Raw genomic sequence first — 24,053 nt, forward strand, 5'->3', positions numbered from 1 at the left:
ACAAAATTACAAGTTGAAAAAATATTTATTTTTTATTTATTTGACTTTTTATTCAACTTTTTATTCCATTTTTGCCAGGAATAAGCATTGTAATTATTAAACTCATTTGTTCTAGATCATTAAATGTGACATTATGGTGCCTTTAAAGCTGGTCTGAAAGCATGCATTGCTATTCTAGTCTAAACTGGTGTATGCTGGTCTAGCCATGTTGTTCGCCAACCAAAGTCAGCTGGTGAAGCTGGTTGACCAAAGAAGTCCAGCCCAGCATCCAAAACACATACAGTAGAGGTCTTTTCAACCTGCTAAAAGCCTGCTAAAACCGCTTCACCATTAAATCGAAGGTGGTCAGTCTGGTCAAGTTGGGTAGTCTGGTCTGTTTTGATGGTTTTAGAGGGGATTTCTGTTCCGTTCAACTGGGGGACCAGATGGCTGACCAGCTAAACCCCAGATTGGCCATCCTGGCCGACCAAATAAACCATCTTAAAGCCAGACAAGACCACTGTAGGCTTGTTTAAGCTGTTTATTCAGTCGAGTTTTGATTCATTTTTCAAATGTGTAAAAAAAAGAATGGTCAAAATGATGAAAATTGCTTAAAATATTTCTGGTTTTGTATAATTTAACTTTGTTCTGACAGGAGAACAGTGCGTGAGATAGTGTGTGTGACGCCACCGTCAGCATCGGGCTCTGGGGCTTCATCTGTCAAGCTGTTCATTGACAAGGCAGAGGTCACCAGCGAAACACGTTACATTTACACAGAAGATCCTACCATTTCCAGCGTAGAGCCCAACTGGAGCATTATCAAGTACGTTAACACAATCTCACACACACTCAATGGCTCTGTTCCAAACCCTCGCTGTCTGCTGTCTACACAGGGCTAATATGTCTTGCTAACTTCAAAAACTAAGCCTAATAGAATCTCATAAATATCTGAACCGAAACGCTCACAGAACAGAAACTCGCTCACAGCAGTTTCCAATAGAGGATTAGCATATGCCAATGACTCAGAAGTCTAATTAGCGTAAAGAATGCATAGCAAGCTCAAGTATTGACATAGTTTGAGTGAAATATTTTCTTTTTAATTTTGATGAAAACTGTAGTCAGCCCATTATCTTGAATGAAAATTTGATGCGATTGTTGCAATGCATTTACTAGAGCCTAAATGAAACAAGTATTGCTTGTGTGCTTTGATAGTGGCAGCACTAGCCTCACGGTCACAGGAACCAATCTGCTAACCATTCAGGAACCTAAAGTCAGAGCCAAATATGGAGGAGTGGAGACCACAAACGTGAGTTCCCGACCAGCTGTCCTTCTCCTCTCTGCCCCCACCATCATTACGGACAGCCTGTTGTTTATGTGATACTACTTCTGCTACACCATTTCTGGATGTTCCTCTGCAGGTTTGTATGGTGGTGAATGAATCTGTGATGACTTGCTTGGCACCGGGCATCATCTACACTAAACGTCAGGCTCCAGAGAGTGGAGTTCACCCGGATGAGTTCGGCTTCATCCTGGACCATGTATCCGCCCTCCTCGTCCTCAATGGAACCCCTTTCACGTACTATCCTAACCCAACCTTTGACCCTCTTGGGAATGCTGGGATTCTGGAGGTCAAACCAGGATCACCCATCATCTTGAAGGCATGACCTTTGTCATAATCTCATCATCAATAATTGACATTTTTCCCAGTAGCATTTGGGTGAATTTAATGTCCTTGTCATTTCTCCCTTTTTTGGGCACAATGCCAAATTCAAAAATGACAAAAAAAAGATTCACTCACGAAAAATAGGCAGATTTTTTGGCCTATGTTTCGTGTGCAGATCTTCTTTTGTCATTTTTATTCAAATGTATACATTTATCTGATTTGGACTAGTGTCTGGCGCTACATTTTCCGTTATCTCAGATTGCAAAATTATAAATAAATATTTTTCAAGAAATAACCATTATTATGATTTGAATAATTCTAAAAATAATGTCACATACCTGTGTGTGTGTGTGTGTGTGTGTGTGTGTGTGTCTAAAAAACAGGCTTTCAAATTTTGTTATAATGCAAGTTTTCAGGAGATTCAAATGAAAAATTATCTCAAAAAAAAAAAAACCTGAAAAACTGCTCACTCTTTTTGATGAATTTAATTTTCTGTGCCATCATCTTTAAACAGGGCAAGAACCTCATCCCTCCTGCTCCCGGTAACGCCCGGCTGAATTACAGCGTGATGATTGGAGAAACGCCCTGTCTGTTAACAGTCTCTGAATCTCAGCTGCTCTGCGATTCACCAGATCTGACCGGAGAACAGCGAGTGATGGTGAGGATCCTGCTGCTATGACATTTTCCCATCATGCATTATGAAAACCTAATCTATAACGAGCCTCTCTTGCTGGCGGAGAGCAAAACATGCCCACCTCTCAATGCGCTGCCTGAGAATTTACGACTCTGTGGTTTTTGTACATCAACCAATAAAGGTGGCAGAAAAGGAATGGATGGCCATAAGATGGTGAAAATGCTGAATTTTTGGTCTGCATGGTCTCGGGCATTGTGCATCTGATTCAATCAATCTCATTATAAGCCACTGCTGCATGGCCATCTTTTACCTTAATGCTAAAACAGAAAACAGAAAGGTCAACTGGAAGTGGCTCGCCGTACATTAAGTACTTATTAGGATTATAGGGCGAGCTGATACAAGCAATTTCCCACGTAATCTGGCTATCTGCTCTCCTGGCAGCTCAAACAATTATTACAAACAGGAGACAAGGAATCCTTCATAACCTTCATGAGCCCTGACATATGCTTAGAGAGAGCATTTGAGACAAGTTCAGCCCCTTTATTGATAATAACGGCTTTCATTAGTGGTTGCTCAGGAAATCATCACTATTATTATTGCTCATTTTTGCCGTTAGTCATTTTAACAAACCCCTAACCCTACGTATTAAACTTTAGCATGTAGCTCATTCTGCACTGTTTGTGCTACAGACATGAATAATGTCTCAAATCATGTGGCTTTTTAATTAGAGGTGTCAATTTATTTGCATTTCATATATATATATATATACATCGATTTGCTGCTGACTCAAAGATCAGCACATAGCACACAATATCATTCCCTGATCTTTGCATGGGTATCTAGTTTTATTTGATTTTATTAAATCACTTGATTTTTTTTTTTTGCCAATACCATTTCCTGAAAGCAAACTTTGTCAGAGTAATTACTTTCAGAACTTATCAATAGCATCTCAACTGATCAATTCTAATAAAATCCAGGAGTCTTTTAGCTGTGTCATGAACTGGTGAAACCTCGATATAAGGTACGCATGCACATTACACCCCTCTAATTCGGTCCAGCACTCTCCGTTTGATTTATTAGCATGAGATCTGTGGAAACAAAGAGTACGTGCTGTATATCAAAGAGCTGATTATTCAGTTAAGTTCTAGTTTGTGAATCCATAATGTGGTGAAACACCCATAGCAAAGGGAAAAAAAGAGTGTGTGAGAGAGAGAGAGAGACATAGTGAGATTGAGAGTGCCGGGATCACTCAACTAATGACTTGACACATATCGACAGCGCTCCAGGATTCACTTTGTTCCCCTCTATCACCAAGTTTCAATAATTCATGCAGCCACGCAGGACCCGAGCGATCGCGGAAAGGTGAAACTCGTTAGGACAGATGGCTGGATGCCGGGTTTAATTGGTCCTCGAATAGTGCAAGGCTGAGCTCCCGGTACCACGCCTCAGTCGGACCCGAATCTCTAACTAGACCTCTATTACATGCTGATTTGTGCCTAATTGCCTTCAACACCTGTGCCAAAGTGACTTTTTGAAGTAATTTAATGTGGATTAGTGGTCACAGTGTCTAACGGAGGCGGCAAGCGATTGTTCTCTCACCGCAGGGTGAGGAACGCGGCGTGAACGTGTCAAACAAGTGCATAATTCTGTGGTAATTCTAATTGCAAGCTGATTTCATTCAAGAAGAAACAGTGTGAGTACCCTCAGCCAATCAAAAGCCCTCATTATGACCAACCAAAGTCGGCGGGGTGGTTAGATTGAAGGGCCTGTGCTCAAACCGTTACCCCATCAGGGCTCACAATAAGGACTGGCCGATGGCCCGGGGCCAGCGTGAACCATTAGAATTGTCACTGGCCCAATCACAAACCAATTGGAAAATTTTGGTAGGGCAAGTTCAAATGTGAACCACTGGGCTGACTGGGCAAGTAGAACAAATCCTTAGCATTGAGCCCTGCCCCATACTTTGACTTCTAATAGTTTCTTTGGTCTCTGCATGTAGATTCTCGTGGGCGGCTTGGAATATTCTCCCGGAACGCTTCACATCTATTCCGACAGCACTCTCACGCTTCCCGCCATCATCGGGATTGGAGCGGGCGGAGGCGTCCTCCTCATCGCCATCATCGCTGTGCTCATCGCCTACAAGCGCAAGACGCGGGACGCCGACCGCACACTCAAACGCCTGCAGTTGCAGATGGACAATCTGGAGTCCCGTGTCGCGCTGGAGTGCAAGGAAGGTAGGATTTCTGGTTACTTCAGCATCTGCGCTGCCTTTAGCCCGTGCCAAGTTGTTTCTGACAGGTGTGTAGAGTGTTTTAATTAGCTACTAATGGTCTTAACCCGTAGGATGAATCAAATGGAGCTGTGATGTATTATTTTATTGTGCGTGAGGTGTCCCGCGGGCCCCCGGCGTGCAGTTGTGTTGAGAACGGAGGCGCTCTCATACTGCAGTAGCCTGGATTCTTGCAGAGTTTGATGCAGTCTTTGTGGAAGGATTGAACTGGGTCATGACGTCATACTGGCCTCATCCTTTGATTCCGGTTTTATTCACAGCTTTAAAAGGATCTGTAGCTCAGGCAGTCATGGTGCGGTGTTATTTATGCATTTGTTAAAAGAATGCCATGAGATACTGGAATATATGCAACTTTTCTTTTCATCCAATTTTGATAAAAAAAAAAAAACTTTGTGTCATTTGTCAGTAGGCATACTTTCCAAGAGAAGCGACTGAAACTGTTGAAACTCACGTATTAGTAGTGCTTTTTCACCTATAAAAAAACCTTATATACAATATAGAGATATAGCCATGTTTTGTGTATATAACTGTTTTTTATATACATATGTGTTGTGCATAGTTTTATATACAATATTTGAAATAAATTGTATAATGTGTTTTTAAATTAACACTTACTTGCATTGTACTCAACTACTATGGAAGTAAATGTAAATTGAGAACAGACAATTGTATTGTGAACTAAAACTCAATTACAGAAAAATTGCTTCAGTTTTCATACTTTCAATCAGTAATGGATCATTTAATCTCGCAAGCCTGATTCTGTGATGGATGTAAAAAACGCCCAATTAGACTGGAAAAGAGTCTCTGATCAACATCAACAAAACTACCAGCTGCATTGAAAACTTACAAAGTAAACCCATTAAATTAAATTCTTGTTTAGTTGATTTGAACTCTTCAATATATTTAAATAGGTCTTTGTCATTACGTTCTTAAATATCTGGAGATTCACACAAAATAGCAATTTCTGCTGTTGTTGCCAATGCCAGTAATCTCAAAATATGGTCAAACATCCCCTAGTATATCTGTCTGTCAAAGCATATGAGGTGTTCTTCAGTGGATGCATATCTCTATTCTTTATTCTTCTCAGCATTTGCTGAGCTGCAGACAGACATCCAAGAGCTGACGAACGACATGGACGGTGTGAAGATCCCTTTCCTGGAGTATCGCACCTACACCATGAGAGTGATGTTCCCTGGCATCGAAGAACACCCGGTTCTAAAAGAGCTGGACGTAAGGGAACTTTTAAAACATCCTGGTTCAATTGCTCTGTCCCCATGTGTCGTCTGTCACTCGCAAGTGCCAATAAGTAGGTTGCCACAACTCATAGACCATTTTCTTTTAATCCTTCTGCCAAAAAAAGAAAGCAAAAAAACCCCTAGATGTGCTTTAAAAAGATCCCCTAAGCTCTGAAGCTACGGTACTGCTGTCTCAGTAGTGAGCTTCAGAGCGAACGCCCCTCTTTCAGCGTGCTTTTTAATTAAAACCTCAGGCAGAATGAAATCAGCAGCCCTGCAAGGCCCTGGTGGAATAGCCGTCTAGAGACGTGCCTTACCAAAAAATGTTTTGAAAATAGTCAGCAAAGAACAATTAAATCTCACCGCAGCTGAGCTTTTTTCCAAGTATGCATTCAGGCAACAATTGTTGTTGCACATGTTTCTCTCATCTCCTTCCTGTCTACCTTTTCCATTTCTGCTTTTGTTCTCCTGCTTTTTCTTTCGTTTAATCAAATGCTCCCTCTCCTCTCAGTCTCCAGCTAATGTGGAGAAGTCTCTGCGCTTGTTCAGTCAACTGCTGCACAACAAGATGTTCCTGCTGACCTTCATCCACACGCTGGAGGCTCAAAGGTCCTTCTCCATGCGGGATCGTGGCAATGTGGCCTCCCTCCTCATGGCGGCGCTGCAGGGACGGATGGAGTATGCCACTGTGGTTCTCAAACAGCTTCTGGCCGACCTGATCGAAAAGAACCTGGAGAATCGTAACCACCCCAAACTGCTGCTTAGACGGTAAGAGGTGGTGACTGTCTCATTGTGGAACATGACCATTCAAATATCCTCCAAAGTTACTTGAGGATTCATCACATTTGTGAAAAAAATATATGCACTTAGCAACCACTCCTCATCATATCATTATCAAATGACCACTCGCATAGCAATGCCGTAGCAACCCTCAGAACACCTTAGCAACTTCATAGCAACACCCTAGCAACCACCTAGAACACTTTAACAACCACATAGCAGCATGATAAAAACACTCAGAACACCCTAACATAGTAAGGCCATATTAATCCCCAGAACATCTTAGCAAACACCTAACAATGTCATAGAAACCCCTAGAACACCTTAGCAACTGCATAGCAATGCCCTAGAAAACAGCCAGAACACCATAGGAACTACATAGCAGTGCCCTAACAAACCCCAGAAAATCTTAGCAACCACCTGACAATGCCCTGAAAACCCACAGAACCCTTTAATAATTGCATAGCAATGCCCTAGCAACTACCCATAACATCATAGCAACTGGATAGTAATGCCCTAGAAACCATTCATAACACATTATACCACTTAAGCAGCCACATAGCAGCATGCAAAAAACACCCAGAAAAAATTATCAACAGCATAGTAAGGCTCTACCAATGCCGCAGGATACCTTAGCAACTGCATAGCAACGGCCTAGCAGCCACCAAGAACACATTAGCAACCACCTACCATTGCCCTAACAATGAGCTAGAACAGTTTAGGAACCACATAGCAGCATGGTAGAACCACTCAGAACACCATAACAACCACCTAGCAATGCCTTAGCAACCATTTAGAACACCCTAGCAACCATACAGCATCAGTTGCATTTATGGATTGCTCTGTCTTTGCAGGACTGAATCTGTGGCTGAGAAGATGCTCACCAACTGGTTCACGTTCCTCCTGCACCGCTTCCTTAAGGTTTGTGACCTGTTTTCTACCATTAACATTCAATCAATTAATAATGTGCTATGTGAAGTCCTACATGAAATTGAGCCACAACCTCAAACTTCTCTCTGGCTAACTAGCATCTTGTTTGCGACAAGATTTTGGCGCGCTGACGTTTTTGACAGGCTGACTCATCGCAAAGCCTGCTAATAAATCTCGCTAAAGCCTACGCTCCAGATAGCGACTCAGGAATGCCACGGCTTCCACCCAACCCTGAAATCAGGCCTGTCAAGGTCGTGAGGGCACTCGCTCAATCCCACATCCTGTCAGGTGTTCCAGAGTTCACCAAGATGGCCGCTGTATTAAGCTAAAGCTGATTGAGATGGCTATTAGTGCTAACATGGGGCCCTTTGTGCATTCAGGGCTGGAATTGCCCTGTGGAATGTAGCGCTGGCCGGCCGCCTAGTATCTTTACGTCCCATCAGTGCAGATGTTAAAGTGTTTTGGCCACCATACAGGCCTCTAGAAGTAATTACCATGAATTGCCTCCTCGGTACGGCTCTATTGCACTGCCTGGATGTGTACTTGTACTGCATTTCATATAGATTTGTGAGCCAAAACATTCACATCTGTTGAATACTGTATATTTATGTTGTTAACTGTATTACCAAACATTTGTTTTGAGGGATCACTGTAACGTTAGCGTCATATAGAACATATAAATGTTCTGCTTAAAGCATTCATTCATCCAGGAATTAAATGTCATTATTTATTCCTCCTCATATTATTCCAAACCTGTATGACATTTTTATTTATTATTATGTTACAGGGATGGGAACACAAGGGGAAGTTTAAACTGACCACGCTAGTTGTGCTGGGTCTCCTAGCTGACCAGCTGAAAAATACAATACAATACAATAAAGAATATAAAATAAATATAAATGATAAAATATAATGAATAAATAAATAAATAAAATTATATAATATAATATAATACAATTAATAAATAAATGTTATATATTCTAGACTTAAATAGACTTACAAAATAACAATAAACGTTTTGATCTCACCTAACCGCTGAAAATATTATCTAAGCTAGTTTGATTAGATGATATATGATATATTTTTTTCAGCAGGGAGCGAGAGAGGGATATATATATATATATATATACCACTTCTGAATCCATACTTTATGAAAGCTTTCCCTACTGAAAAACAGCTGACTGCAGAAAACCATTTTTTTCTGGTCCATTGACACATTTTTTAAGTGGGTTTGGCAACCTTTCAGTTGGCCAACTAGAGACGCTTGGTCATAATGGGGGACCAGCTACGACCAGAAAACTAGCTTGGATTAATCTTTTATTTATTTATTTTTTAGCAAAGTTGGGTGAGTTTATTTTAAATTTAATTTATTAGCTTGACAGTCCATTGTCACTGTATGCTTTCATTATATGTGTCCCTGGACCACAAAACCAGTCACATGGGTCACAATATTGAAATTGAAATTGAGATTGATTGAATGAATAAATAAGCTTTCCATTGATGTATGGTTTGTTAGGATATGACAATATTTGGCCAGGATACAAATATATGAACATCTGGAATCTGAGGCTGCCAAAAAATCTAAACATTGAGAAAATCGCCTTTAAAGTTGTGCATTGATGTTGGCGATTGTGCAGCATTCACTCACAAAAATAAATGTTTTATATATTTACTGTCGGAAATTTACAAAATATCTTCATGAAACATAATCTTTACTTAATATCCTAATGATGTTTGGCATAAAAGAAAACAAACATCCGTGCGTCTTGTGACTGGTTTTGTGGTCCAGGGTCACATACAGTATTTTTTTTTTAGAGTTTCACAAAAGAAAGTAATGCAGGTTTGGTACCACATGAGGGTGTGCAAACAATGACATAATTTTAATCTTGGGGTGAACTAACTCTCCAAGGGTAACATAAATATTTGTTAACCGACTTTTAGGCCTTCCTCTTGTTCTGTCAGTTCATGTCATCTGCATTTACACTGCAAACGTTAAACTGCGCGAATTCAACATTCAAATGTGTCCGTTAGCGGGTGAATCCTGGCGCGGATCCCGTGACGCACATCTGTTGTGTCACAACAGGGTCTAACAGCCAGAATATGAAAAGCAGACGGAGCCAGAACGCAGACAGCCTCTGAAAGCAATAAAAAGATGTGGATTTGATGTATGTATTAGGACTAAATGCATTTGACATCGAGTTCGAAGGCTGGTTGTTTAGAATTACTTGCTGTTAGGCGTGCAATGGATGCTGGGTAACCCTCTCCGTCTGCGTTAGAAGAGTGTGATTCAGGATGTCATGCTGTAATTAATAATGTCAAGCTGATCTCGCCTAAGAACTAAATAATAGCCTCCCCTCAGTATCGCTGTTTAGTCATCAAACGTTTTTAAGTGGGTAATTGGAGACTTCTCCACACTTCACAAATGCCATCTGAAAAGAACCGTGATTGGCCACGTCTCTCCTTCTCACGGCTTTCTTTCTCTGCACGCTCGCCGTCTTATTTCTCTTTTTTTTTTTTGGTTTTGGTCAGAATGTCTTTTTTTTGTCTCTCCTTTTATTGCGTTTTCCTCTGTATTTAAAGGTGCAATTATGCATTTTCGAAGTGTGTGGAAAATTACAGCTCGCTGTGATTTTATTGAATTGATGGTCTGTGGTATTTTGCACAGGATGTTCTTTAGTGTGTTCTTTAAAGGTAAAAGGTTTTAAAGGAGACATATAATGGAAAACAAGATTTGCTTGCTCTTTTGGAAATTAAAGCACTGGAGTACTAAATAGACAGACTAGAATAGGGCTGCGCAATATTGGAAAAAACTGCAATATTTACTTGAAGAATGTTCACCAGATGATTTGAATAGATGTATATGGAAAATAATAATTCTTTCTAGAATGAGTGGGGTGATTTGTCATAGCGATATCGAGTTTGTTTCAATATATCGTGCAGCCTTAGTTCTCAACACGCTTCTGAAATTTAAGCACTGTTTTGAATATGATTTGTTATATATTCGATGTTTCGCGTTTTTATTCATAATTATTAACATTTGATGTCATGTGATTTCATGTAGTGAATATAATGGGTTTGAGATCTCTAGTTTTTTGTCTATCCAAGTAAACACTACCATTCAAAAGTTTGGGGTCGGTAAGATTATTTTTATGTTTTAAAAGAAGTCTCTCAATGCTCACCGAGGCTGCATTTATTTAATCAAAAGTACAATATTTGTGAAACATTGTTACATTATTGAAACATTACCATTTAAAAGAACTGTTATATATATATTATTATTATTATTATTTATTTTTTTATTTTTATTTTTCATTACTCCAGTCTTCAGTGTCACATGATCCTTCAGCAATCATTCTAAAATACTGATTTCCAGATCAAGAAACATTTCTAATTATTATCAGTGCTGAATTCATATTTTTGTGAAAAGCCTTATACATTGTTAAGGATACTTTTGTAACAATATAAAGGTCTTTACTTTACTTTTGATCAATTTAATGTGTCCTTGCTGGGGACATTTTTTTATTAATTTCTCTAAAAAATCATATTGAAACCCTAATCTTTGAACAGCAGTGTATATTGTCTTTAGCTCTGTTGTTTTTATGTGTGAGAATCCATTAACCAGAATGTACAGATCGTAACAGATGTCATTTACTTCACATAAAGAAATCTTAAAATACAGCTGCAAAAACAGCACGTTTAATTCTGTGGGTCAGTGAGAAAGTGGAAAAGGATTATGTACTGTAAACATTTGGTGCAAGAAACCTTGACTAACATTATAAGTGGACTTTTGGGAGAAAATAAAATGCTACGAAAGTGTTGAATATGACTCTTTCTCTCTCTCTCTCTCTCTCTCTCTCTCTCTCTCTCTCTCTCTCTCTCTCTCTCTCTCTCTCTCTCTCTCACTCTCTCTCTCTCTCTCTCTCTCTCTCTCTCTCTCTCTCACTCTCTCTCTCTCTCTCTCTCTCTCTCTCTCTCTCTCTCACTCTCTCTCTCTCTCTCTCTATGCAGGAGTGTGCTGGCGAGCCTCTGTTTATGCTCTACTGTGCTATAAAACAGCAGATGGAAAAAGGTCCCATAGATGCCATCACAGGAGAGGCCAGATACTCCCTGAGCGAAGACAAGCTCATCCGACAGCAAATCGACTACAAGCAGCTGGTCAGTGTCCCCATGGTGACGCTCTCTCGTGTATCCCATAATCCCTCTTCCTGTCTCCCTGCACCCCCAGCCTCATTAAAGAGAACAAGTGTTTGATTTCAGCTCGAAATATACATAAATATACTTTTCAGATGGTCCCAGCTAGAAATGATATCTATTAACACTAATACTTAAATTAGTATTACTAATACACACTTTACCATGTCAAGATTTTGGTACAAAGAACATATACATTCATATTTAATATTAGTCAATGCATCTGAATGAAATATCATGTTCCCTCAAATAGTGCTCTTTTTAAGGGTATAGGGGGCGATTTCGAACACAGACATGGTTTACGCAGATTTTCTTTTCACTTGTTTTTGGATCCGGAGATGCTGTACTCTTCAATTGCCGCGTTTCCATTACAGATTTGCGCAAAACGTTTGCAATTTTTTTTCTAAATATCGATACAAAACTATTGCGAAATGACGCCGTTTCCATTAACCGATGTTATACGACTAAAACAATTTTTTCCTCTCGCTATAAGTCATTTAAAAAATCATGGCAACGGACGTTGGTAGGTTTATATATCACAGCCACCGCACTGGCCATTATTATTATTATTAACGGAAAGAGACGTATGTGTGTTATCCAAGCATTAATGGTAAGGTAACTGTGAGCGGCACGTATGAGGAGTTTCTCTGGTGTTTCTCCCTCATTTCTGCTTCAAGCTCTTGATTGTGGCATTTCTTTGAGGTTTAGAATCCAGTATTCCTGTAATTCTTTTCTTTTATGAATTTAATAAACAACTCTGTCTCGTATTCTGTCCGAACACACCGCGCATTCTACGTCAGGTGACTGTAAATGCGCAAAAACTGTTTCCATTGACGTTTTGCGAAATATTTATTTTTCAAATTGCCTGAAAAAACACCTCATGCGAGCGTAAAAACTTTTTTGCGATAAATGGGAGTTTTTGCGAAATTGCGGTGTTTCCATTGAGCGTATTTTCAATTTAAATTTGCGCAATTTGAACTGTAATGGAAACGCGGCTAATGGCAGGGAAGCGTTGGGAAATCTCGTCAATGGCAGGGAAAGAGTTAAGATCCGGTTCTCAGTTCCGAATCCCAGTTGTACACTGATGGTATCCCTCATCGGCCATCGGCCCTTTAGTCCCTTCTGAGATAAAACCGACTTAAAAGCTCAAATGCCAATCGGACTGATGATATCAGGCCAGGCAGGGTAAGTTATAAAACGACTTTGAGAGCAGGGTTTGTCAGAGGTGCAATAACAGACAAAGGTTGAGAAAACACAAAGAATGAGCTGATACGTGTCTCGCCTCCCTACATCTGACCCGATCGGAGCCTGTAATGACTGAAACAAATCTGAGAATTTATCATGGCACTCATAAAACAAACCCAAGGCTCAACAGACAGCCAAGAAATACAGCGGCTGATTTAAACTCTCTATCTCACATACACAAACACGACTACACAAAAAGAGCATATTTACTCTCTGTCTGTGGCTCTGTGCCGACTGAGATCTGTGCATTGATTTTAAGTGGAACAATACGAGTCGACCAATGAATGAGCTTTAATCTATGGCTCCTCAGTGGTAGTTACAGCTATAGGACAGCTCATCAATTCCACAGTATTCAGGATAGATCAGCTTAAGGGAATCGATATGTAGCGCAGTTATTCAGCTGTCTTAGCTGTCAACCCTAAAGAGAGGCCCCTAGGGGCCGTCAGAAAAGGTCAGGCTCACCTGTGACACAGCGTGTATGTTGATATGTTCATTAGGAGTGTAAACATTTGCTCTTGTTTCGACACATTTTGAATTATAAATCAGATTGCTCCAGTTCTGAATGCTGATTGGTCAATTCAGCTTTGCGTATTGGCTAATAATTATGCATGCTCACTTCCACCACATTCTTACATTTAGATTATCTTTGCCATCATCTTTAGCACATATTAATGATGACTAAATTCACCTGTAGCTTTTAAAACTATTTTATTTGTTACAATTATTAATTTTATACCTTTTCTATTATGTATATTTTATATTTTTGACTAAATCATATCAAATAATTATTATTATTAGCATATATAATTATTATTATAGTAGTATTGTGTGGATAATAAACGTATTTATTTGGGTATCAGCCAGAATTTTCACATTGATGCCGTCATAGTAATGATAACTCATTTTATTACATTCTGTAATCAATTAATTCCATTTCAATGGCAGATCAAGGCATCAGTCAATACATTTTGATATCCCTTAAAGTTAATTTAAATGTCATTGGTAGGTGATGTATCAAAAGTTGTTTTAAATATATATATATATATATATATGCATAAGATTACATTTCTATAGAATATTTCAGTGGCATTTGGTCTTAAGTCTGTTTTTTTTCTCAGATGGGACTAAAGGGCCAATCAGGGACACTGATTAAAACTAGGATTCTAAATCATAACCGGTTACATTTAAATAAATAAAATTATACTGGATCTTGCATTGAACTTGCAAATGCGGACAGAATACCATCATAAAATATGTAATATAAGCATAACAGCAATTGTCATGACAATATAGCCTTTGATAAATAAAACTAAAAACTATTGCAGTGTGATATTTCATAAAATTGTGTATGTTCTTTGTGCCAAAATTGGTGTGAAAAGACTAAGTATTAGCAATACTAAGGTAAGTATTAATATTAATAGATATAATTTCTTGCTGAAAACATTGTGTTTTGATACAGTATTTCCTCTTCCTTTAACCATTAATGGCTCAGCTGGGTGAGGAAATGTGGATGTGTGAACGTGCTAAAGGACACTAAAGTCACCTTTACACACTCGCTCATCTTCACACTCACACAGGCAGAGACGAGAACTGATCTTCATGTTAAGCTTTCGTAAAACGCTCATTTCCTCCAAGCTCCTAGTCTCAACCCAATCCGGTTCCTAAACCAGCGTCGGGTGTCCTAAATATAGCTGGGCTCCGTCTCTGGGAGAATGCCGTAATTTACTGTGTAATTGGGTTTTAATCACAAACCTCTCGCGTGTGAGCCGCGGCTGGAGGGAGGAATTGCCGTGAGCTAATGATCAGCGAGTAGCCGCGATTACGGATGCTCAGTCGCGCACCAGTGCCAGCTGCATTGTTTTAATCACACGATTTACGCGGGCCATGCGCACAAAAGGTCTTCTCATTCATTTATATGGACTGTTGTCACGGTGTGAACGGAGATATATCAAAGCATCGGCTTCATAATAAACGCTCGGCTCTTTAATGCAACTCAACTGCCTATTTATAAAGCTGTTATTTGTATGTGTTACTCACTCTGTAAGTGCTGAGGGATGGGGTTTTTTTTATGAATCTCGTTTCGCTTATGCTACTGGCTGCATAAATGAGCTGATGCACACATTCTACAGCTTGTCTCATTAAAAAAATTTTTTACTAATGCTATATGGCTGCATGAAAGTTGTATAGCTTTATTTTACCATAGTAATTATGGTACAAAAATTATATGCATTCATACACTAAAAGAAGTAGCAAAAGTTACCATGTTTTATTAGGACATTGTGCTATGGTTATCCCATGGTTTGCTTTTTTACGATTAATTTCGTGATTTCTGAGCATTTAGAAAGAAGCTAGAAACAGTGTGTCAAATTCTGTACATTTTAACGTATTTGTTCATTCATTTATTTATGTACACAGCATTGGTTGAGTTTTGTTGCAGTTTTGGTCAGGTTGCTTAAAACAAACAGATTCATATTTTGTTAGCAAGAGAGACGTTGTGTCTGCATGCATATTAAATGGATGGAAGAAAGTATTTTAATATCAAAAAGATTACACAGTTCAGCTTGAAGTATCTTTTCCCTTCAGAAATGCCATATGAATCCTTGTTTGTGGCCGGATCAATCACTTCTAGCCGTTTGTTTTTATTGATCTGTGACCGTTTTATCAAAACCCGCGCGTTTCACATATTCTGAATACCGCTTTGCAGGCGGATAAATATTTCACCATTGACATAACAGTTAAAGTTGAGATGGCTATTATGATAAATCAGGCCGAAGCATGAAACAGGATCTCGATCAATCTTTGATAGGCTGGCAGAGCCGGGCCAAAGCGAGCTCCAGTCTCCCACTGTATAATAAAATGTGTCTTGACCTTCCTGCACCCTCACAAGTCCACGTGTGTGTTAGAGTGTGCGGTCTGCATATTAGATTTTAATGGAGACATGTTTTTGTGTTTTTGCTGGTCATCTTGTCAATCAGTATGGTCGTGTTGTCTTTTGTTGTTAAATATTGTTGGGTATGTGTCTTGCTCTCTCAGACGCTCATGTGTATTCCTCCGGAGGGAGAGGCCGGCACAGAAATCCCTGTTAAGGTGCTGAACTGTGACACGATCACTCAGGTGAAGGACAAGCTGCTAGATGCCGTGTACAAGGGCATCCCGTATTCTCAGCGCCCGCAGGCCGACGACATGGACCTGGGTAATAACTGAGTATTATTAGGATCATAGAAATCATGTAATGTTAAATCTATCTATCTATCTATCTATCTATCTATCTATCTATCTATCTATCTATCTATCTATCAATCTTTATGTCTGTCTCTGTCTATCTATCATCTATCTATCTATCTATCTATCTATCGATTAATCTATCTGTCTATCTATCTATCGTTTTATCTATCATTCAATCAATCTATCGTTCTGTCTATCTATCATCTATCTATCGATTAATCTATCTGTCTATCTATCTATCGTTTTATCTATCATTCAATCAATCTATCATTATGTCTATCTATATCGTTCTATATATCGATTAATCTATCTGTCTATCTATCACTTAAATCTATAGTTCAATCGTTCTATCTATGGTTCAATCAATCTATCTATCGTTCAATCTGTCATTCAATCGATCTATCTATCTATTGTTCTGTCTATCGTTCAATATCTATCTATCTGTATGTCTGTCTCTGTCTATTTATCTATTGTTCAACCTATCTATATATTGTTCTATCTATCTATCATTTTATCTATCGTTCAATGAATCTATCTATCGTTTTATCTATCATTCAATTAATCTATCGTTCTGACTATCTATCTATCTATCTGTCTGTCTGTCTCTGTCTATCGTTCAATTGATCTATTGTTCTATCAATCTATCATTTTATCTATCGTTCAATCGTTCCATCTATGGTTCAATCAATCTATCTATCGTTCAATCTATCTCTATCGATCGATATATATATATATATATATTGTTCTATCTTTCTATCGTTCAATCTGTCTGTCTATCTATCCATCTATCTATCCATCATTCTGTCTGTTGATCGTTCAATCTGTCTATCTATCATTCTATCTATCTATCTGTCTGTCTATCTATCTATCCATCCATCCATCCATCCATCCATCTATCCATCTATCTATCGATCACATGTTGACTAAAACATAGCTAAAGTTTTACATTCGACACTTTAGAAACATCATCATCCCAGACTAATGCGTCCATTGTCCTCCTACAGAATGGCGACAGGGTCGACTGACCAGAATCATCCTCCAGGATGAAGACGTCACCACAAAGATCGAGAGCGACTGGAAGAGATTGAACACGCTGGCGCACTACCAGGTTGAACAACATTTCCTGGCAGCTGCTCCGTTATGTTATGCAAATTTACAAATGCTTGTCACGTGCTGTGCAAAAAATGGAGATGCTTTTTTTTATAGTTCTCCTTTTCCATCTTAGATGACAGATGGGTCTTTGGTGGCGTTGGTTCAGAAGCAAGTATCCGCTTACAACATCGCCAACTCCTTCACGTTCACTCGTTCTCTCAGTCGATACGGTAAGCCACAGTCTCTCGGATCGCTTTACGCCACATGATCCTCGGCTTTAGCCATGTTTGTTTAATATAGCACGGATTCTTTTAGCATTTTGTGTAGCGCCACATGCAGCGTGTTTGACTCAAATGGGAATTTAAGATCTTTTCACACAACCATTCTTGGCTGAAGTCAGTTTGTTTGAGCTCTTCAGTGAAAAAACCTTGTGAGCTGCCTAGCTAAACAGCAGTTTTGGACACCTTAGACATGCTCTCAATGTGTAGGCTGTCTGAAATCAGTCACATACTGTAAGAGGATCCATTTCAGCCATAATGATGTTTATGTAGACATCTACTCTTCTAGACAATAAACGTTGATTCGGCTCGCTAGGTTTTGAGAGACTGCCATTAAAAAGATGAATATTATGATTCAGAGACAATGAGTTTAGATGTACTGGCTAAGATATGTAAAAGCAATGCATTAAGAAGTACATTTGCTAATTTGGATTGGATGGCGTTGTGGTGTAGAGAGCCTCCTGAGGACGTCTAGCAGTCCAGACAGCCTGCGTTCCAGGGCTCCCATGATCACCCCTGACCAGGAGACGGGCACCAAACTCTGGCACCTGGTGAAGAACCACGAGCACGCAGACCAGCGGGAGGGAGACCGCGGGAGCAAGATGGTGTCTGAGATTTACCTCACACGCTTACTGGCTACCAAGGTACATGAACACCATCCTGTATACACAGGAAGCGGAGGTATTTATTTAAATGAACAACTCAAGGCTGTTACAGTGTTTTACCACGGTTATACCAGGGTTATATCAGCCAGAAATTAAGATTATGTCGTTATTTACTCCTGGTGTCAATGTATCAGAAGTTTGGGCTCTGTAAGGTTTTCTTTACTTTTACTCAGCAAGAACTCATTAAATTGATCAAAAGTGACAGTAAAGACTTGAAAATAAAGGTTAAAAAGAACAGCATTTATTTAAAATAGAATATTTTTTATCAAGTAATAAATGAAGAACATCTATTTTAGACTAAAAATAATACTACATGTTTCTTGAGCAGCATATCGGCATATTAAAATGATTTCTGTATCATGTGACACTGAAGACTGGAGTAATGATGCTAATGTAGCTCTGCATCAGAGAAATACATTACATAATCTTAAATATATTTATGTGTTTAACAGTTGTTTTAAATTGTAACAATATTTCAGTGTTTTTGCTGTATTTTCAATCATATAAATCTTATCTTACTGACCCCAAAGCAACAAGATGCAGGCTAACTTAAATTTGATCGGTTCACACACAAAGACGGACATGGTCAATATGAACTTGTCGTTGTATGACTTCAGCTCAAAAATGTGAAATTTTCTATTACACAGAACAAATTAAACGCGTATAGCTTTGATACAAGAAGTGTGTACCAAAGTAAATAATGCATTTTTGAACAATTTTGTAGTGAACTATTTGTACAACATGAAACGGATTGCTTTTAAAAAGTTGAAGTAATCCATTTAATAAGAATCATTTGGCATCCATAACACTGAAGTTTGAAAACATATCCATTAAAACCTCACGAATAGTGTTTTATTTAAAAAAAATTATGCAACAGTGCCTACAAATGACTGATATGTCAGCAGAGATTTTATTGAAACATGTTGTAAACTCTTGTGTGTGGTGTTTTTAGGGCACACTGCAGAAGTTTGTGGACGATCTGTTTGAGACCGTATTCAGTACGGCCCATCGCGGCAGCGCTCTCCCGCTGGCCATCAAATACATGTTTGATTTCCTGGACGAGCAGGCGGACAAGAGACAGATCACCGACCCGGACGTGCGGCACACCTGGAAGAGCAACTGGTGAGATCCGGTGTTTGACCTCATTTTCCAAAGCATCTGTTTCCATTGTTTGCCGGGTCGCCAGTTCAGTTCCATTTGTTTAGTGAATGCAGTAAGCTCTCGGAGCAATTGGAAAATAATGTATTTGTGTGTGCGATTCAAGGCAGACCACAATCACTAAAAAGCTTTTTGGATGTAATCAGATTTTATTGTATCTCTCTCTCTGTCTCTCTCTTTCTATCCCAGCCTTCCTCTGCGGTTTTGGGTCAATGTGATAAAAAACCCTCAGTTTGTCTTTGACATCCACAAGAACAGTATTACAGACGCCTGTCTGTCAGTGGTGGCTCAGACCTTCATGGACTCCTGCTCGACGTCTGAGCATCGCCTGGGCAAAGACTCTCCGTCAAACAAGCTCCTCTATGCTAAAGACATTCCCAACTACAAGAGCTGGGTGGAGAGGTAATACCACACACTTTATCTGATTTATCAGAACCTGCAAGGATACTGACACTCCACTTTTAACAATAGTAATTGTAATTCTGTACTTGCCCAACTGATTAGATGCTGCCTAAACTGAAATTAATCAGTTTGATTTTCATTTTCCCCAGTAGATTAACCGCAAACTGTTCATTTACAATTCAAAGCAGATCCTTTTTAACCAGGGTATTTATGTGTGTGTGTTTTCAAGATATTACAGAGACATCGGCAAGATGCCAAGTATCAGCGATCAGGACATGGACGCCTATCTGGTAGAGCAGTCTCGTCTCCATGGCAACGAGTTCAACACACTGAGCGCGCTCAGTGAACTGTACTTCTACATCAACAAGTACAAGGAAGAGGTGAGACATGGGACACAAAATACTAGCATTCAAGAGTCAAGTGTTTGGGGGGGGTTAAGTATATATGGGTTTTTCAGTGTCATCTCGGCATTAGTATTAGGTAAAGCAACACCATCCAATGTAATATTCTTACAGTGGTATAATTACTAAATATTATAATTTATTTATATATATATATATATATATATATATATACTGTGTGTGTGTGTATATATATATATATATATCTGTGCTGTCAAATCGATTAATCGATTTTTTTTTTTTTGTGTGTGTGTGTGTACACTATTAGAATGTATAAATACAAAAGAAAATGTGATTTTGTAAAGAAATTCACATCATTAATTTCTAGGCACAACTTATATCTACAGAACTCATTTTAGGGATTTTTTTCAGAAGCCTTTAAATCAAAACGTTTGTAAGATCTTGAAAACCATAAATCCTGGTAGTGGTCGTGCAAATTGGCCTGACGGTAGTTTGAAGATGCACATGAGATTTGAATTGATATGCAAATGTTGTTTCTGTATTCGTGGTTGGATCTTGATGAATGTGCGGTGTCGTATATGATGAGGTCATTTATCATTGTCATTAAGAGCTCCAGTGAGCGTCCACAAACTCTCACGCTCAAAGCGATGTTGAATATTGAATTATTACATGAATTCGGCCTTCATTTAATGGCCGGTCCCTCTCTTCCGCTCTCTCTTGCAGATTTTGACAGCGCTGGACAGAGACGGTTACTGTCGCAAACACAAGCTACGACACAAACTGGAACAAGCCATTAACCTGATGTCTGGCAGCAGCTGAGGGCGGTGACGGATCGGACGGGACGGGAGGGGAAGTGTTCAGGGGGTTTGGGGGAGGGTTGAGACTGAATTTATGGAGTCCGGCGGACCGACCCGTGTAAGATCATGCACGGCTTGTGCTAGCAGAAAGTAAGGCTAAAACACTGGACAATCAACACTAAAGGAACCACAGCACAGCATACGAAGCCCAATATTTTCCCGGACCCAGAACCTGTACGCCCAAACGCCCGCACTCCCTAATGACCGCGCCGAACGCCGCTCACATCGGCCTGCCTAACAAACTATTCAACACGGACTACTGTGGATCAGATACATTCCAATGAGGAAAGGTGCACGTGCTGTTGCCTTGGAAGCTAATTTGCCAAGATAGTGCCATTGAAGAAAATATCCGACTTTCTGGGAGAGAAACGAAGCATCGTGTTTTAGTAGGGAAATCAGAAAACAATTCTTCATATCGAGAGATGCCTCAAGAACAATCGTTCGCAGGGGTGATGAGCTCCATTAACAGAAATGAAGATATTTATATCAGAGTGAATCAATAATGGAGACCAAATATTTGGGGAGAACTGCATTATGGGTAGTGTTGAGGCTGGGCAGAATGGGAGGAACCTTCTCCTCCTCGTCTCGAAAATGCCATAGACCTATAAAAGCGCCTTTTCTCTCGTTTTTTTTCTTTTTCGTGATTATGGGGCCAAATGGACCTCTACTTGTCAAGAGGTATGGATCAGCATCTTTTGAAGCTTGCCTTTTTGTTGCGTCCGGATATGACTCCCCGAAACCCTCGCCAAAATGTACTCCGGGATGGGCGTTCATCCTTTCGGGAGACATTTTTGCGCCCTTTGCTTTTTTGTACACCGCTGTGTTACTGTGAGGTTTGGAGTGTTTACTCTGATTCTGTGGTTCTTCTCCAAGACTGCGTTGGCGAGGGCCGAGTTTTGTCCCTTGATGACAGGCATCTTTAATGTAGTAGATCCATCTAGAGCAATAACTCTCAGATTTACCTGCAAGCCATGACTTTAACTTCCCTGTGTGTTCCGATTCACTGTCCTGACTCTAAATTTTCAATGTTAGCAGATGCAACTTATCGCTCCTTTTCATTTCCCTGTTGTTGTTCTGTCCAAATGGCAGCCAAAATGTGTTCACAATGCCAAGCACAACGAAGGGACGACTGTTCTACTGTTTTATCGCCGTTTCAGCAGGCCAATGCAATTTTTGACGTAGAGTGACAGTAGAAGTCCGCAGCTAGACAAATCTCGTCCGCACCACTCTTCAGTCGTCCCCCGTATAACCTCATCGTGAACCACGATAAGGTTCCTGCTTGATCGATTATAAAGATTGTGTCAATTCTGTCTGTATACACAAACAACAAGGCCTTAAGTCATTTCCGCTTCTCTTTATCGGACTTTCATTATCTCCGTGACGGCGGCGACCAGCGCCCTCTGCTGCCACGGAGGTGAACTTCAAACCGCTATATTCCAGGTACTCGAATTGTGATACGTACGTGAATTTCAAAGTATTCTCAGCTGTTTTCTGTTCCTTGCTATATGTGGTTCTGAGTTCTGCCCTGTCTAGTAGCGAATCGATTGTGTTTTTGTGTTGAGGAAAATTACCAACCGAGAATGTACAGCATGAATAACTGGGCATATCTTTGCCTCATTATACATGCTCCAGTTTTAAACACAAAATACCTTCAGTCGATCACAGCCAGGACTACAGGGAGAACTATTTGCTTCATCTTAAAAAATGTAAAAAACCTAATTCACCAAGGTCAGTTCGAGCAAACAAACGCCCACCATAATGTGTGATCATTAAAACGGTAGGGAAATCCATCGGGGCCTTATTAGTTAAGTTTGTTGATTTTGAATGTAGATATTCAATAACCATCAAAAGTGATCACGTACCTTTAAGTACATCATACGTCAATTGATTTTGCTGATGACTACTAGTCGTGACAAAAGAAGAGCTTTTAGTTTAGTAGCGGTAGACCTCATCCCGCTGGGTTTTAAAACTTGTCCATTTCAACAAACAAAATGTATCTGGATATTTGTTTCATTGAATGTAATTAAACCTGCCTTCAAATTCAGCACATGGATTTGGACGGGGATATAACGAGAATCTATATAAGATATAAGAAGATGGCATCATCAAAAGCCAATTTTTTGTTGTTGGAATTGTGAAGGCAGGATGTTTTGAACTAAATGTGGGGCTCATTAACATATGAAAAAGTTGCAGGAAGATAATTAAGCAGAATCTTTTTGAACGTTGGTTTGTTTTTCTGTTGGGGGGGAATGGGGTCAGCTCATGAATCTGGTTCTGTTCTGGCATTTCAACCTCTTGCAACACGACACATCAGGAAATACTGCCTGTTTGCCAAAGCTGCGTCGTCAGCAATGCAGGTGCGAAACCAATATCCGACGTCTGGACAAACCACTTTGAGAAATGAAACGCAATCATAAATCTATGTTAAAAAAAAAAAAAAAAAAAAAAGCTGAAAAATAAACCTCAGTGGTTGAATTTTTTTTTTTGTTTGATTTAGCACCTCTTGGTTGAAACCACGCCGTCAGGTTTACATCTGATTTTTTCTATACTGTGAGTAAAGCCAAACGTACTGTGGGGGAAGTGGACTTAGCTTGGTCGCGTACATACTGCCTGTAAGATAACTCTGACTATCGTTAAGTGCAACTGCCCACCGGGGTGTTTTTAGCTGGACTGGTGAAGACAGAGCTAACGCTAACTACGCCTCGGCCGATAGCCATATATCAGAAATCGCCCGTTTCCTTTCGTACAGCAGAACTCAGAGCCAAACGAGGCGCTTTGCGGTTTGTTTTTCGTGGTGTGGTGAAACGGCATACTTTAAAAAGCACCTGTAACTTGTGAGGAAACGGAGCGGAGTGAGTGGAAAAATAACTGTGGTGTTTTTTCAGTAGATACAGTAGAAGAAAAATAATGTCTGTTTTAGATCCATAACTACATTTCAGTCAATGTTCTAGTTATAAAAGAAGATGAAGAAGAAAAAAAAAAAACATTTTGTCTCAGATAAATTAATTCTAATTTATTTGTCGGTTTGTCTCTTTATCCCAAATGTTTTAATCAATTTTATTGTAAC

General features: G+C 39.5%; 1 protein-coding gene across 1 annotated transcript in view; it reads left to right on the forward strand.

The window, feature by feature from the left end:
- Positions 1-23,412, forward strand: part of plxna3 (plexin A3) — a 153,390-nt gene extending 129,978 nt beyond the window's left edge. Inside the window, exons 16-32 of the mRNA XM_079638597.1 lie at positions 635-802; positions 1,192-1,285; positions 1,398-1,637; positions 2,157-2,300; positions 4,276-4,510; positions 5,654-5,796; positions 6,313-6,569; positions 7,436-7,502; positions 11,520-11,666; positions 15,981-16,140; positions 17,177-17,280; positions 17,398-17,494; positions 17,996-18,186; positions 19,160-19,329; positions 19,555-19,767; positions 19,997-20,147; positions 20,853-23,412. Coding sequence (XP_079494723.1) covers positions 635-802; positions 1,192-1,285; positions 1,398-1,637; positions 2,157-2,300; positions 4,276-4,510; positions 5,654-5,796; positions 6,313-6,569; positions 7,436-7,502; positions 11,520-11,666; positions 15,981-16,140; positions 17,177-17,280; positions 17,398-17,494; positions 17,996-18,186; positions 19,160-19,329; positions 19,555-19,767; positions 19,997-20,147; positions 20,853-20,948 — 2,677 coding nt within the window. The 3' untranslated portion in view covers positions 20,949-23,412. The remainder of the gene's footprint in view (positions 1-634; positions 803-1,191; positions 1,286-1,397; positions 1,638-2,156; positions 2,301-4,275; positions 4,511-5,653; positions 5,797-6,312; positions 6,570-7,435; positions 7,503-11,519; positions 11,667-15,980; positions 16,141-17,176; positions 17,281-17,397; positions 17,495-17,995; positions 18,187-19,159; positions 19,330-19,554; positions 19,768-19,996; positions 20,148-20,852) is intronic.
- The last annotated feature ends 641 nt before the right edge of the window (positions 23,413-24,053 follow it).

The sequence above is a fragment of the Phoxinus phoxinus genome (assembly GCF_949152265.1).
Source record: "Phoxinus phoxinus genome assembly, chromosome: 15".
NCBI lineage: Eukaryota > Metazoa > Chordata > Actinopteri > Cypriniformes > Leuciscidae > Phoxinus > Phoxinus phoxinus.